The 13,157-nt window shown below is 51.9% G+C and overlaps 5 protein-coding genes across 5 annotated transcripts; 1 reads left to right on the top strand and 4 right to left on the bottom strand.

The window, feature by feature from the left end:
- On the bottom strand, window positions 1-309 carry LDX57_009080 (uncharacterized protein; the record flags this gene model as incomplete). Its single annotated transcript, XM_046090801.1, has 1 exon — window positions 1-309. One exon carries the CDS (start codon window positions 307-309, stop codon window positions 1-3), a length of 309 nt encoding a protein of 102 aa, XP_045946776.1.
- A 4,666-nt stretch (window positions 310-4,975) lies between these two features.
- Window positions 4,976-7,058, bottom strand: LDX57_009079 (uncharacterized protein; the record flags this gene model as incomplete). The annotated part of the gene is made up of 3 exons (XM_046090800.1): window positions 4,976-5,503; window positions 5,597-6,912; window positions 7,022-7,058. 3 exons carry the CDS (start codon window positions 7,056-7,058, stop codon window positions 4,976-4,978), a joined length of 1,881 nt encoding a protein of 626 aa, XP_045946775.1.
- Window positions 7,059-7,775: 717 nt separating this feature from the next.
- Window positions 7,776-9,229, top strand: LDX57_009078 (M20 family metallopeptidase; the record flags this gene model as incomplete). Its single annotated transcript, XM_046090799.1, has 4 exons — window positions 7,776-7,868; window positions 7,918-8,747; window positions 8,805-8,947; window positions 9,006-9,229. 4 exons carry the CDS (start codon window positions 7,776-7,778, stop codon window positions 9,227-9,229), a joined length of 1,290 nt encoding a protein of 429 aa, XP_045946774.1.
- A 111-nt stretch (window positions 9,230-9,340) lies between these two features.
- pmeA (putative pectin methylesterase) lies at window positions 9,341-10,519 on the bottom strand (the record flags this gene model as incomplete). The annotated part of the gene is made up of 3 exons (XM_046090798.1): window positions 9,341-9,783; window positions 9,874-9,986; window positions 10,077-10,519. The coding sequence occupies 3 exons, from the start codon at window positions 10,517-10,519 to the stop codon at window positions 9,341-9,343; spliced, it is 999 nt and encodes a 332-aa protein (XP_045946773.1).
- Window positions 10,520-10,877: 358 nt separating this feature from the next.
- On the bottom strand, window positions 10,878-13,066 carry PDH1 (putative 2-methylcitrate dehydratase). Its single transcript, XM_046090797.1, has 4 exons — window positions 12,641-13,066; window positions 11,787-12,564; window positions 11,540-11,724; window positions 10,878-11,487 (listed from the first exon to the last, which is right to left on the bottom strand). The coding sequence occupies exons 1-4, from the start codon at window positions 12,914-12,916 to the stop codon at window positions 11,059-11,061; spliced, it is 1,668 nt and encodes a 555-aa protein (XP_045946772.1). The 5' UTR covers window positions 12,917-13,066; the 3' UTR covers window positions 10,878-11,058.
- Window positions 13,067-13,157: the final 91 nt, after the last annotated feature.

The raw sequence follows: 13,157 nt of genomic DNA, 5'->3' as shown, positions 1-13,157 counted from the left end.
TCAGTTTTGCGCCCCATCCCCAGGATCATCCTTGATGCATGAGAGAATTTTCCATGCATTGGACGGTTTTGACGGGAGGGTGGTCGGGCGACAGTTTGGGAAGAGGAGGGAGGGAAGGGGAAGACAAGGTTGCTGGTTGAACCTATGTGCTTCTTTCCCTATCTCCTGCCTTTCCGAGCTTCCCTCTCCCTGATTTCTTGGAACCCGGACAAAGAAAAAGCAAAAGAAACGAAAAGAAAAAAAGGAAAAAGACCAAACGATTTGACCCGAAACCGGAAATCCGACAACAGTGTCATTATGCGCCATCATCGTCGAACCGCAGCAGCAGAAGCCCGTAGAGGCCACGAACTCCACCCGGAAACAGCCAATGGCACAACGCGCCAAGTCACCGTGGAACGCTGGCTAGAAGAACAGACCCGGTCGGGCCACGGGGGGCCATACGTACAGGAATCTTGGTAGGGCTGCTGATTGTCGCTGGTCCTTGGTGCCAATGCTTGGCTTTTGGGGAGTGCGGGGACAAGGCTGGTACTAGCGGGTCTTGGCCTTTCCATTGAGTCCGGACTAATCCGTGGAGGAGAAGTTGTTTTTGGACTGAATTTGGTACGAATCCCGTACAGATGGACAGTGGATAAGTCTTTCCTGCCCACCTTGTCTTTTTCTAGCCGGACCCTCTTTTTCTTCTTTTGTCTTATTTCACTTTCCCCTGATTATTTTGTGTTGGGTCTGGTTCTGGCTGGGTCTAACTCACTATCGAATCCTGTCGAATTCTTTCGGTCTGGTCAAAACTCCAACCACCCCGGATATTCTTTCCCCTGCTGCAGTCATTGCAACCACGCGTTCCCACTCTTCGGTTGTCTTGCGTCATGGCGGGCTTATCACCAGTACATATGCCCAATATCGCCAATCCATGCTTTTCGTGCTTACTTGTTTGGGTTATCCCCACATCTGATCTTGGATCAGGGACTGTTTGTACAGTACACCGTACTGAGTATGTGTGATCTGTAGTGTGTGTTAGTCTGTGTTGGTATGGGATATAATATGACATGTCTGAGTCTGGAGTACATGTACATACATACGTACGGAGAGGAGGAGGGAGAATATGAGTCTTTTTCTTTTTTTTCTTGTGAACGCATACATGTGTGAATCTACATTCAGCTAGCTACAGATGGTATGCACTTACTACTCATGGGGTACCTATCGTGTATGTCTTTCTGGAGAGCAGGATAGAGGAACTAGAGGAACAACAACACGATGACGATGATGATAGACCTACCTACCTACCTAATTCTTATCCACACCTTGACCCATCCACCTATCCACCGTCCAATCATCTCCTTGACTGATCCTGTCCGTTGTCCGTTCTTCTCCTCCTTGTCAGGGCCGGATATATCATAATTGCGGTGTGTAGACAGACTCTACCTTTCCGGACTAGAGACTGTACACTAGGACTACAGTACAGAATAAAACTCACGAACGGGTCTATGATATAGGTACAGGCGTAGCTGTAGCTGTCGGTCTAGCTACATACATACGTAGTTTCCTTCTTCAATTCCTTGATTTCGCCGACCGACGATGATGACAACACATCATGTTGATTCGAGGTCTAGGTAGTTGGCAAGGTGTGTATATGCGAAAACAATAACTAACTAGATATATGAACGTGATACAATGAACCGAAAGTAAGATAAACCTCATACAAGGCAAAGACAACCTACCTACCCACCTAGGTAACAAGAAGAAGAAACTGCACCCTGCACGTCACATCATCATACTCTGGAGTGCAGAGGTACAGTACAGTACAGTACATAGATAATAATGATGAGGATAATAATAATAATAATAATAATAATAATAATAATAATAATAATAATAATAATAATAATAATACAGCATGTTATTACCTACCACACTACCCGTCTCAAGGTAATAATAAGCCATCATATGAACTAGAAACCATAGGGATTGCATGGAAACCCCATCATACGAGGATGAGTATCGGAGGACCCACGGAGGACCTAACCGACTATAACTCGGTCCATACAGGCGCGAGGAAGTCAGCATAGCAGTTGAGAAGTAAAAGAATGAAGAGAGGGGTTCTTGGTGAAGGTCTTCTAAACCCGTCTATTTTCTCTTATTGTAATTTTGTTTTGTTTTTTTCGGTTGTACAGATGAATGTATGTTACCTGCTGGGATGTGTTAGATTGATTTGAATTTAGAACTTGTCGGCATTTACTCTCGCCGAGACAAGCGAGATATCTACCTCTAACCTCTTTACTACAGTGTATGTTAGCTGATGCTGAGGCTCGGTCTCGGGGTGTCGATCTCGGTGTTTGTCTGTCTGCGTCTGCACTGCAGCATCGGGTACATTCGGGAAATTACCTTTTGGGGACTCTTAGCTTACTATATCCATCCATCTGTCCATCTATCTAGCTAATTAAACCAGAGACCTATGAAGTACGAACGTGTAGAGTAAATATGTAGAACGAATGAGGTAAATGTCAGTTCCCCACCTGCATATGACGAGTCTAGATACAGTTTAACTGTGGCTGTTTGCCAGCCAGCTGTCTAGCTGTCTTTCCCACTAGATCTGAATCTGAACCTCAATCTGGGTTTGGATTTGGATCTGAATCGGATTGATCTGATTAATCCTGATTAGATAGCGTAGGTGAATCGTTCATAACTAGTTAGAGGATGTGACACGACAGCTGTTCGTGCGTGGTTGTCTATGGCTATCAATCTATAGATAGGTCATACGTGGGTGTAGTTGGGGGGTTCGGGGGTTGTTGAGCTTGTCTGTCTTGTATTCCTTGTGAGATCAGTGTATGGTGTATATATACTTGGATATATGTCTATTTTACTGCGTGAATTGGATAGGTAGTGAGAAATTGTAGTCACTATGGGCAGTTATTAGTTAGGTATAAATTTAGGTCAAACTGTACACTATGCTTCGATTGATAGCCCCTTCGAACTTACAAGACCTCTAGCGTATATGCTCTAACTCAATTGACTACCCCATCCCCCGTATTCACAACCGAAAGCCAAAGTAGAGATAGATCCCATTCCCGACTCCAAACCAAGCCGCCAAGACGGCGCAATCTGACACGTTCGAAGAAGGAAACTGTCGCGTGCGGCGCTACTCCATCCATTTCCATTCGTGTCGTTAGTATCGCTAGTTGATTTAGGCGCTGGGTAGTCGTAGTCATTACTCAGTCTATTCCTATAGTACTTTGTGGGGATTGCTGTTGGGGTATGGTTGGTTGGTTATTTTGTCAGTGTCGCGGGACAGAGTTTTCGAGATTTAGTTATTTTATTCCATTTCTAGTTTGTTTGTTCAATTAAATCTGGATATGAAGAATTTCAGATGTATAGGTACAGGTACAGTACTTCTAGCATGAATCAATAAAAATGGTTCAGCCATTGACTTCGCCATGACATAATCCTTCACGCCTAGGAGACTAGAGAGGGCCGGCCACCTTCATCATGATTATCACAGCGCCAATCCAAGACACCAAGCCGGGAAATTCAATTCAATTCAACAATGAAAAGACACCAACTGAACTAATTCAGACTAAGTTAGACTAAACCCAACTATCCGATCACGCGATGCTGTCGATCAGCCCAGTGCCCTGCACGGAGTTGACGGAGTACACTGACAGTCTGTTGCTCCGCGGAGAGACCGATAGGAAATCATACCGGACTTATTATAGACTATCGGACCATGGATAGGACTCGGGGTTATGCTTTTGTGCTACATTTGTGTACACTTGTTATACATATTTATTATCAGAAGCTGTTGTTGAGGGGCAACTCTACAGTAGGAGAATAATAGCCCCCACCCATTCTAACGGGAATCCCTTAAGGTACACACCGTAGGCCCTACACCTACAACCGAGGGTAAGTAACCCTAACTATTATTCCAGATGGACGGTAGATGTTGGAACTTCGATCCGCCGGAGACCGACCTTCCTTATGCCAATACATCTGTGTCCATTTCTATGATTAATACGGATACGACTTGTTCTTGGTATTTCGAACTCTGCCTACTCCTACTGGCCCATAGTCTTTCCCTTCTAGAGTTCCGTGATGAGGGGCACCAGACAAGGCTAACTTGCTATCAGCCTATCTCAACGGACTAGGAGTAGTGGCTATGCGCTAGGGATGGTGGTTTAGCTGGATTGGGCTTGGTTCAGGGTCGGCGTTAAATAATATAGGATTTATTCTGGGCGCGACGAGAGTTGGATTGGAGTGGAGTTGTGTTATCGGGTCTTATGGATTACCGTCAGACTTGGGGTCTTAGATAGGTTGAGTCAGGGAACTAGAGACTAGAGAGGAAGAAAGATGATCATGATCCCTGCTGCACTGCCCAGTGTGGTTTCTCCTATCTTTCTCCGGAGTCCGGTCCTATTCGTTGTTCTTACGGAGTAGTATCTTAGTCCGTGTGCAAGGCGAAGGTAGACTATTCTTCCAGAAGGATTCCAGAAGGTTCGATTCCACCTGTTTGTTACCCTTTCTTTCTTTCCTACTATCCCGGTTCTGGATTCCATTCTTGAAGCTGAATGGATGTTGGCTGGATTCTTGTCACGCGATGACTGGCCCAGACTGGATTCGTCACGGTGCAGGTTACGTTTCGTCGCTGTCTGGGTCGCGATCCGATTCGGTGCGCGATGCAACGTTGTCTGAGTGCTGTTTCTGGTTTGGTTTGGGGGTCCTTTGGGATCGTTTGCAGCTAGCTGGTCCTGTATGGAGGAGCGGGGATCCGGTTTGTTATGAATGTAGACAAGTCTAACTAACGATTCCATGGTCCTTCTTTACTGGCTGGCTGGGAATTGGACAGGCCGGTTCAGTCCATAATGGATTTATTTGAATCTGCCGTGTCAACTTCATGTTCTACGCGCATACGTAGCATTCACGTATTCGAGCAAGTATTCCAGCATCGATGGGTGTTCACAATCCACTTTGATGCAATGTACCTCCCTCAAACTAGACTCGTACTTCCTGTCCCTCCCGCAGGACTATGAAGAATCCGGAATAGATCCTCCCTCCCCCGGATAATCTCGTCAAAGTGTCTGCTTACCCGACTGTAGTTCTGCCCGTAGCGGCCCAGCTCCCGCAGCCGGATCGACACCCAATCTTGATAGATAGCATCGCGCGTGGCGATGCCGGCAAGGAACAGCGGCCACACGATCCGAACCATCAATCGAGGCCGACTGCGATGCAGCTTCAACGCGAGTTCTAGCACCAGCGACACGGCTTCGCCACGCGAGAGGATGTGCTGTTGTCGTCTGCGGTGGTGCTCCCGTCCTTGTTTTTCCTTGACCGTTTCCTGTTCCTGCTCTGTGTTTCCTGGCTGCTCCGGTGTTTCCGCCGTGCAGAGATGGAGGTATACGATCGTGCTGTAGAAAGTGATTGATGCCCAATATACCGTTTCCATCACCCTCCGGCCGTCTCCTACAATCTCACAGGATGGCGCGGCTTTGGCGGACGAGAGAAGGAGGTCGAATTCCTGCATTGCCAGTGATTAGCTTCCGTTTGCTGTTTGTTTGACTTCCCCAAAATAAACGGCCAATTTAGCCGAAATCACAGTGCCAAGTCTTACGTCGGATATCGTTGCAATCTCGTCCACTATCTGCCGATACGAATTCTGGGCCCATGTAGACCGCGACAGACAGCTGGGCAGGCCCTGTCGGTAGAATTCGGTGATGTTGAATTGGGTCACATGGCTGCGATGATACAAGGTCAGGCCGGGGAGATTCTCCAGATCATCCAATTGGGCCGTCACTGGATACGTCGCCCCCCAGAATCGCGAGGGCGACTGTCTACTGATTTTGTAGAGCTCTGGCAAACTCAGCTCCGTCTTTCCTGATTCCGCGCAGATGAACAGACGAAAGAGGTCAACTTCGTCCACGCCCGCGCTGCCAGGACCGCAGAACAGCGCGCCCGGTGTGAAGAAGTATAGCGTCCAGAGCAGAAACAGCGGCACCGATGTTGATCGGAGTTTGCCAATATGCTCAGCGGGCGAGCAACTACTGCTCTGTTGGGGCAGAAGATGACTCTCGTCGTCCCCCTCAGCCATGGAACCGCTCTCCGCCGGCGTCTCGGCGGACTCCAGGGCAGAGGTGATCGCCGCCCTGGGCGACGGCGGGCTCTGTTTCGAGTCCTTGAGCAGAGGCACGACATGATGGAGCAGCAACGAGAGAATCCCTCGCACATGAACGTTGATGCCGGCCGCGCCGCTCCCGAACCGGTTCTCATAATCGACCATCAGCCAGAGCGTGATGAAGATGGCCTCGATTTGACCCGGCGCGTTGACGTCTCGTTTCAAGGCGTCACGCAGACCCGCCATGGCGCGGCCGTAATGCGACCGGCCATCGAGATCGCACGAATCACCGCCCGCCCTGCCAGCACGTGCGCCGTCCTGATCGTGGAGCCGGGACCGGTGGATCTCGCTGGAGGTGCTGGCCAGGATCATGCTCATCACCATCGGCTCCCTGACGGCAACGCGATGGTACGCATAAGAAATGGTGGACCACGGCCAATGCTTCCCAAGAATCACCACCAGGGCGGAGTCTTGGAGATAGGCCAGACAGGTCCGGTCAGAGTCGGACAGCGCCAAAGAATTGGCGGCTTGGAGCGCCGTGGGAGACGAGTCCCGCGCGGGGAGCAAAGGCACGGCGGCCGACGGACGGGCTTGGGCTTGGGCTTGAGAGTGCGACCATTTCCTCACGGCGCGTGGGTTCTCCGTCGCTTGGCTCTTCTTGGAGGCGCCTGCGGTCCTCCGTGGGATGGGTCCGCCCTTCCACTCGCACAGGATTTGAGCGGCGGCACATCGTCGACATTGCGGTTCCCGGTGCCCTTGGACGGACAGTTTTTCCTCGTCGCATTTCACCTTGCGGATTCTACATGTCCGACAGCCTGTCTTGATGAGCTTCACACTCCCAACTCCCCAAGTCCATCTCGCGCAACTTCCCCGGATGGACCCTTTAATACGAAAAAATGAGACAAACAGCCGGTGGATCCTTACCGGTCTTAGAGCGTGCTTTCCTGCCAAGCTTATGCATTGTCACCCAGCCTGACGTGGCCCGTCTGCTCCACTGGCTTGGTATCTCGGCTATCGCAGGTCCTTCCCATGGACGTTTTCTCTCTCGTAATCGTAGTCGAACGCAGTTGGTTCCCCTGCAGGAATGAAACAGCGACCCGTCTTGGTCTGGCAGGACGGTACAGAGTAGAAAGGAATTGAGACCAGAGGAAGGGAGGAAAGCCGCGGGGTGGTCGGCGGGGAAATACGATTCAGAACCCCACTTGGAGTTGGAGGCATTGTCGTGAGGGCGATAACGAACAGACCTGCTAGTTCGGAGGAATCCCAAGAAATTGGCGAGAGAGAAAAGACTAGTGACTAATGGGAAAACGAATGCCTGGGAATTGAGGTGCGCGGTTGCCGTATCGGGGCTAGCGCCAGGCATGCCGATGTCCTCGTGCTGATTGGTTGTGTCGGCTAGTCACGTGCATGTTATCGCGGGCGCACCAATCACGGGACTTGACGTCACCACATTGCCGAATTGGAGATCTGGAGATAAGCTTCACTTTGATGGACATGGCAGTTGAGTCCCTTGAGTCCCTTGAGTCATGAACGGTTGTCGGATGTCGGCACGCTCGTCGCAAGGAAAGGATCACTCGCGCAATGCAGCGAGATCTGCGAGTATGCAGTATATATATCTCCGACGCTCATCATCTAGACACTCCTACATTTCCAGACTAATGCACTCTCCTATCACAATATGTTAGTCTCACAATCCCAAGTCCGCTTCATCGAAAGCGTCCAAGCAGCTCTGCAGAAATACGATGACCAGCTGAAAAGCATCAATCACAAAGTCTGTTATCCTCACCTGCTATCCATCCAACCTCACTAACGCTCTCCAGATATGGTCCGACCCCGAACCCGCCTACGAAGAATACCACGCTCACAACGCGATCTGCGAACTCTTCGAAGACCTCCAATCCCAAGGCCATCCCTTCCAAGTCCGCCGCAGCGTCTACGACCTCCCCACGGCCTTTGAAATCCAATATACCCACGGCTCCAACGACACCGGTTCCAAAGACACGGGCCGCATCGTGACCTTCAACGCCGAATACGACGCCCTCCCAGGAATCGGCCACGCCTGCGGCCACAACCTCATCGCAACGAGCTCCATCGCCGCCTTCCTAGCCACCTGCCACGCCCTCTCCGCCTCGGACCAACAAGGAAAGCCCTGCACCGTGCGCCTCCTCGGCACGCCCGCCGAAGAATCGGGCGGCGGAAAAGTCCGCCTCCTCGAAAAAGGCGCATACAATGACGTCGACGCCTGCTTGATGGTGCACCCGTTCCCGATCGTCTCGAACGACCCAGATCTCCTGAGTATCGCGACCGTCTTGCCCGGCGGGTACCTGGCGAACGATAAAGTGCGGGTCACTTTCACGGGGAAACCGGCGCATGCGGCGGCCGCGCCGTGGGAGGGCATCAATGCCCTGGATGCGGTGGTCGCGGCGTATGTGAATATTGCGCTGCTGAGGCAGCAGATCCTGCCGAGTCAGAAGATTCATGGGATTATTGTGAATGGTGGGGATCGGCCGAATGTGATCCCTATGTCAGCGTCGGTGGATTATTATGTGCGTGCGGCGAGCGTGAAGTCGTTGAAGCCGTTGACGGAGAAGGTGGTTAAGTGTTTCGAGGCGGCGGCGACGGCGACGGGGTGTAAGGTTGAATTTGACTGGTGAGTATGGCATGGGCGGAGGCTAATCGAGGGTTGAATGGTTGTTAATTGCTACAGGGGCATTTCATATGCGGATCTGAAAACGAACACGCCGATCTGCCAGAACTACGTCTCCGCCATGCGAGTCATGGGCCATCATACCGTGTTCGACAACGCCGGGAAAGGCGACGAGCGGTTCGGCGGGGGTTCGACAGATATGGGTAAGTCTTGTGTCTCTCTAATGCCCCAATCCTGCATGTTTGAACTGACACGGTCCAGGAAATGTGTCGTATGCGGTGCCGGGCTTCCACGGGATGTTCGCCATCCCGGTCGACGGCGTCAACCACACGCCTCAGTTCACGAAGGGCGCTGGATCGCCCGAGTCGCATAAACGGAGTCTCTCCTGTGCGGCGGGGATGGCTGTCGTGGCGTGTCAGATTTTGACGGATGATAAATTTGCGGAGGAGGTGAAGGCGGATTTTGAGCGCGAGCAGGATCATTGAGTGCCGTGTTTGTCTTTATCATTTGAATATATACCTCTTTCGTTTTACTATCATGGTAGCTCTACCTCGTCTTCATACCCACCTATCCCTACCCAAGGAATAGAGCAAAAGTCAAACCCACCCCCCCTCAACATCCACCCACTCCTCCCAATCCTCCCCCAGAACCACCTCCCTCTCAACCTCTCCCTCAATCTCACTCTCCCAAACCCTCTTCCCTGTATCCGCTCCCTCCCCTTCATTCCCCCACTCATAGAACAGCGGGGTCGCGCCCTCCGCCATGGTCGTCCACCCATCTTCATGAATAATCCCACTAAGCTTGGAATTCTGATAGATCACTCTCGCGAGAACCCGCCACGGTCGTCCCAGGTATACCTTTCCGGCTAACTCGTCCTCGAGCCCCGGTGCGGCGCTGATCGTGCATGAGTCGAAGGCGTACCAGGCCGGGTCGGATTCGAGTTGTCGTGACATGGCTGTTATGTAGCCTTTGCCGGTGGAGACGATGGTGCAGGTTGAGAGGTAGGCGGATGCCGCGCCGAAGATGTAGTCGACGGCTCCTGGGGGGGTGTTAGCTTGTCTGTTTGAGTGGGTTGGTGGGAGGGGAAGGGGGAAGGGACGGACGAGATATATGTGGTAGAGGTACATACCTTCAATATAACAGTTCTTATAATATTGCGTTCCGTCTTTCGCGTACAACGTGTCCTGGTAGCCGATGAATTGGCAGGCATAAAAGGCCATTTTGTCGCCGTTCGCGGAGAGTCTATCTACTTCGTTAACTAACATCTCATCATGATAAACACTAAATGACAACCAAATGTGTAGTAGAGCAAGGGAAGAAAAAAAGACATACGCAACAGCCTGTGCCCCCGCCCCAAACCCATTGACAACGTTAACATTATACATCCTCAACCCATCGCTCTCAGCCGCTACGGTGGCACTATCAACCAACGAACCGGCCTCAGGCGAGGAGATCGTATGCATGATTGTGACCGTATTATGCGCGTAGGTGCTTGTATCGTTGGTCTCGCCGAAGATGGTCAGCGTGCCGGGGTACTTGATCACGAGCTGTTCTTCGTAGGTGCCAGAGGCGATGTAGATGCATGCTGATGACGAGGAAGTGGGGAGGCTGTCGAGGGCGGCGGTGATGTTTCTGTATACGTTACTGGTGTTGTTGGTGCTGGATTGGTCGACGACGAGGCAGTTGTCCGGGGGAATTGTTCGGGTGGTGAGGTTGGTGGAGAGGGTCAGGATGGGGAGGATGAAGAAAAGGAAAAAGGAGGTGAGGAGAGACATGGTTTTGGATGGGATTAGAGGCTGTAGGGAGATGTAGAGAACAGGGAGGAGGGGGTATGCATGCATTTATCCTGATTCATGTCCCCTGGTTAATAGGTAAGGTCTACGTGACTGTACTTCAGTGAATCATGCCAGATGGCTCATCCCACATTGCAGTTGCACATTCTATGAAACAAGCCAAGAGTGGTGGCGCGGAGAAACTCGTCCGTAGTTTGACTTGGGCTGCAGAATCTCATCATCGATCTTCATGCAGGAATTGTATTCCCTCGAATCAGTGTCTGGTCTGGGGTTGCGGGGAAGCATATGTCATGTTGATCTCCATAACGATGCTGCATGCCTGTTAGCTCATGTGGATCTCTCTTTTGCCGTCGGTCCGTCGCTATTTCTTTGAAGACAAGTATTCTCCTGAATTAGTATTGCATAAGATTGGGTCAAGATAATTGCATTGAGTCTACTGCATAACATCTGATATATACGCCAAATTCATACATCCGTCAACATTCTACCTTTAGTTCATTACTCCCCGTCTTGCCAGCTGCTTACGCAGTAGCAATCTTGTCCGTCACGTACAAGTCAACATACTTGTCCACCTCGTAGTTTTCAATGGCAGACTTGTTCTGTCCCAGCTCAACCAGCTGGTCAATGCGAGCCTGATCAAAGTGTGCCTGCAGGTGGCGCTTGTACTTGTCCAGAATCTCAGGCTTGGCCTCCTCGCGACGCAGACGGTGACCCAGGGGTGCCTCCACGACAACCTCCTCCAGCACCGTCCCGTCGTTCAGGGTGACCGTCAGCGCGTTGGGGATGGTGCGCTTGGCGGGGTCGTGATAGTCCGCGGTAAACTTGGGGTCTTCGACGCAGCGAATGCTCTGGCGGAGCTTCTCGACCAGGGGAGAAGTGGCGGCCTCCGAGCCGTCGGTGTAGTCATTGGCCGTCAATCGGTTGAAGGCCAGCATGGTGGCAACCATGTACTATTGCAGTCAGTACGCTGTTTAGAGGATCGGAATGCACAGTCAAACTCACCTGAACGCAGTGGTCGCGGTCGGCAAAGTTGTCCATCGGCTTGAACTGCTTGTCAATGATGCGGACACAGGCCTCGTGCGTGCGGTTGGTGATCTCCTTGATGTCCTTGGCGCTCTTGCCCATGGCGGCCAGTTTCTTGTTGATGATCTGAGCAGCTTCAATGGCAGTCTGCGAGTGGAACTCAGCTGTTCATAGTTAGCGAGGAATTCTCGTACCGTGGGTTCCATGTTTCCGGGAGGTTACTCACCTGGATAAGACACCTTGAAGAGAACGTTCTCCATAACGTAACTGCCGTAAGGGCGCTGGAACTTGAACTTGTTGCCCTTGAACAGAACGTCGTAGAATCCCCAGATGGGAGCCGACAGAACGGTGTGCAGTCCGCTCTCGCCCTTCTGCACCTTCAAGACCAGGTTAACGGCCCGCTGACAGGCGTCACCTGCGGCCCAGGACTTCCGCGACATGGTGTTCGGGGAGTGTCGGTAGGTTCGCAGGCTCTGGCCGTCCACCCACGCCTGGGTGATGGCGTCGGCGGTCTGCTTCTCGTTCAATCCCAGCATCTTCGAGACGACGGCAGTGGTGGCCACCTTGACCAGCACCACGTGGTCCAGGCCGACCCGGTTGTACGAGTTCTCGAGCGCCAACACGCCCTGGATCTCGTGAGCCTTGATCATGGCCTCCAGAACGTCCTTGATGGTAAAGATCTTGCCGCCCGCGATGTTTCCACCGGCGCGGTTGGTGCGCGACACCCAATCGGCGACGGCAAGGATACCACCGAGGTTGTCCGAAGGATGACCCCACTCAGCGGCCAACCAGCAGTCATTGTAATCGAGCCAGCGGATCATGGCGCCGATGTTGAACGCACCGTTAACGGGGTCGAGTTGGTAGGGGGTACCAAAGACCTTGGTACCGTTGGGAACCACCGTGCCTTCAACAATGGGGCCCAGCAGCTTGGTGCATTCCTTGAATTTCAGGGCTTCCAACCCACATCCCAGAGTATCGAGGAAAACCAATCGAGCAGTGTCAAACTGAGCAGGGGGCGCGGAATCCGTCAGAATTTCTGGACTGGCATCAATTGGAGCGGGGATCGGGAAAGCAGCTTACCGCCAAATCGGAGTCGATCTTGTAGCCGTGGATGTAGTCGGCCATATCCTTGATCTCGGGATCGTAGGATTTATCGACCGGGGCGGCCGGAGCAGCCTGTTGAAGCGAAGCCATGGTTGAGAAGCGAGATGTACGAGGAGTTGAGGAATTGACAGAGGACAGGGGAGAGCGAGAAATAAAGGAAGCGCCCGGTCTGGAGACGGAGACGATGCGGGACTGGAAAGTGCGGGGAGACCTGTGGGTCAGCCGTCTCAGCGCCGAACAAGAGGCAGACATGATAGAAAAGAGAGGAAAGAGAGAGGAAGAGGAAGAAATATACTCAGGTAAGAGAGGAATTGATTAGAGGGGGAGGGGGAGGGGAGAGGAGAGATGAGGTGAGAAAGAAACAGAGAAAGGAAGACAAATTGTTGGGAGAGAAAAGGAAGATGAGGAGGAAGAAAGGGAGGGAGAGGAGAGCGACTTGCTCTGGTGACGCCGGGCCGAGGCCGCCCTGCACAACGGCTATTGCCGGCCACAA

Source organism: Aspergillus melleus (genome assembly GCF_016097325.1).
Source record: "Aspergillus melleus strain CBS 546.65 chromosome Unknown contig5, whole genome shotgun sequence".
Taxonomy (NCBI): domain Eukaryota; kingdom Fungi; phylum Ascomycota; class Eurotiomycetes; order Eurotiales; family Aspergillaceae; genus Aspergillus; species Aspergillus melleus.
Note: the sequence above shows the minus strand (reverse complement) of the source record. Positions and strands in the feature narration are given on the sequence as shown.